The sequence below is a fragment of the Penaeus monodon genome, chromosome 20, assembly GCF_015228065.2.
Source record: "Penaeus monodon isolate SGIC_2016 chromosome 20, NSTDA_Pmon_1, whole genome shotgun sequence".
Taxonomy (NCBI): domain Eukaryota; kingdom Metazoa; phylum Arthropoda; class Malacostraca; order Decapoda; family Penaeidae; genus Penaeus; species Penaeus monodon.
In genome coordinates this window covers 25018748-25019584 of record NC_051405.1, presented here as the reverse complement: position 1 = coordinate 25019584, position 837 = coordinate 25018748, and the positions used below count along the sequence as shown (strand labels likewise).

Here is an 837-nt window from a genome sequence, read left to right as displayed (position 1 = left end):
AGAAGTAAGATTAACACAAATTTATTTTTAAAAAATGAAATCTCACTGAAACAGTAATGTCACTTTTCACATAAGCCTGAAATATCCATTTATTACAGATTTTTCTTTTCTTTTCACAATTTATGAAAAGCTCTTTTTCCAAATAAATTATAAAACAGGTATATGTTGACCGCCTACCTGTAAAACTCTTCATGACTTTGCTGGCTAACCAGAACCACTTCTGCCGATGTGATGCATCCACTGCAGGCTAGGCAGTCATTCAGAGTAATCTTGGCCTTTTCATACTTTGGCTGCAAGTAAAATTCAATTTATGTGTCTACTTTTGCCTAATGTTTATACTGTGTTATTATAGATTAATGAAGTTTATAGGTAGTAGACAAAAACACAACACACAAAAGAAATTTCTTGTATATACAGATTTTTTCTACAATCTTATCAACATATCAGAAGGTTTTAAAATCTATCATGAATCCCAAACTCCAATAGCAATTTTATCCAGTTTATGAGTGAATTATTTTATCTTGTGTCATTACCTATCACTATCTTTCTTTTTACACTTATGGCCTTGCCAAGTATGGTGTTCATTTTGGCATACATGCTAAAGAAAAACTAAATGTAGCAGTATTAAATTTCAAATGAAGTGCATTGTACCACCAATAAATTACTTTTATAGACATAGAAAAAGGAGAGGAAAAGGTAACATGCTTAGCACTATATGTCCTCACCTCTGTTAATAGGTCGTCTGCTTTATCATTTTCAATTCTGATGACTCCTCGCCCTGCTTTCGGCTCCACCTTCACCGGCTTAACACATTCCTGGTGAGAAAATAAATTTACA

At 32.7% G+C, this 837-nt stretch overlaps 1 protein-coding gene across 1 annotated transcript in view; it reads right to left on the bottom strand.

Moving 5' to 3' along the window:
• Positions 1 to 837, bottom strand: part of LOC119585736 (cytosolic Fe-S cluster assembly factor narfl-like) — an 8691-nt gene that overhangs the window by 5848 nt on the left and 2006 nt on the right. The window contains exons 2-3 of the mRNA XM_037934430.1: positions 726 to 815; positions 178 to 290 (exon numbers count right to left, since the gene is read on the bottom strand). Coding sequence (XP_037790358.1) covers positions 178 to 290; positions 726 to 815 — 203 coding nt within the window. The remainder of the gene's footprint in view (positions 1 to 177; positions 291 to 725; positions 816 to 837) is intronic.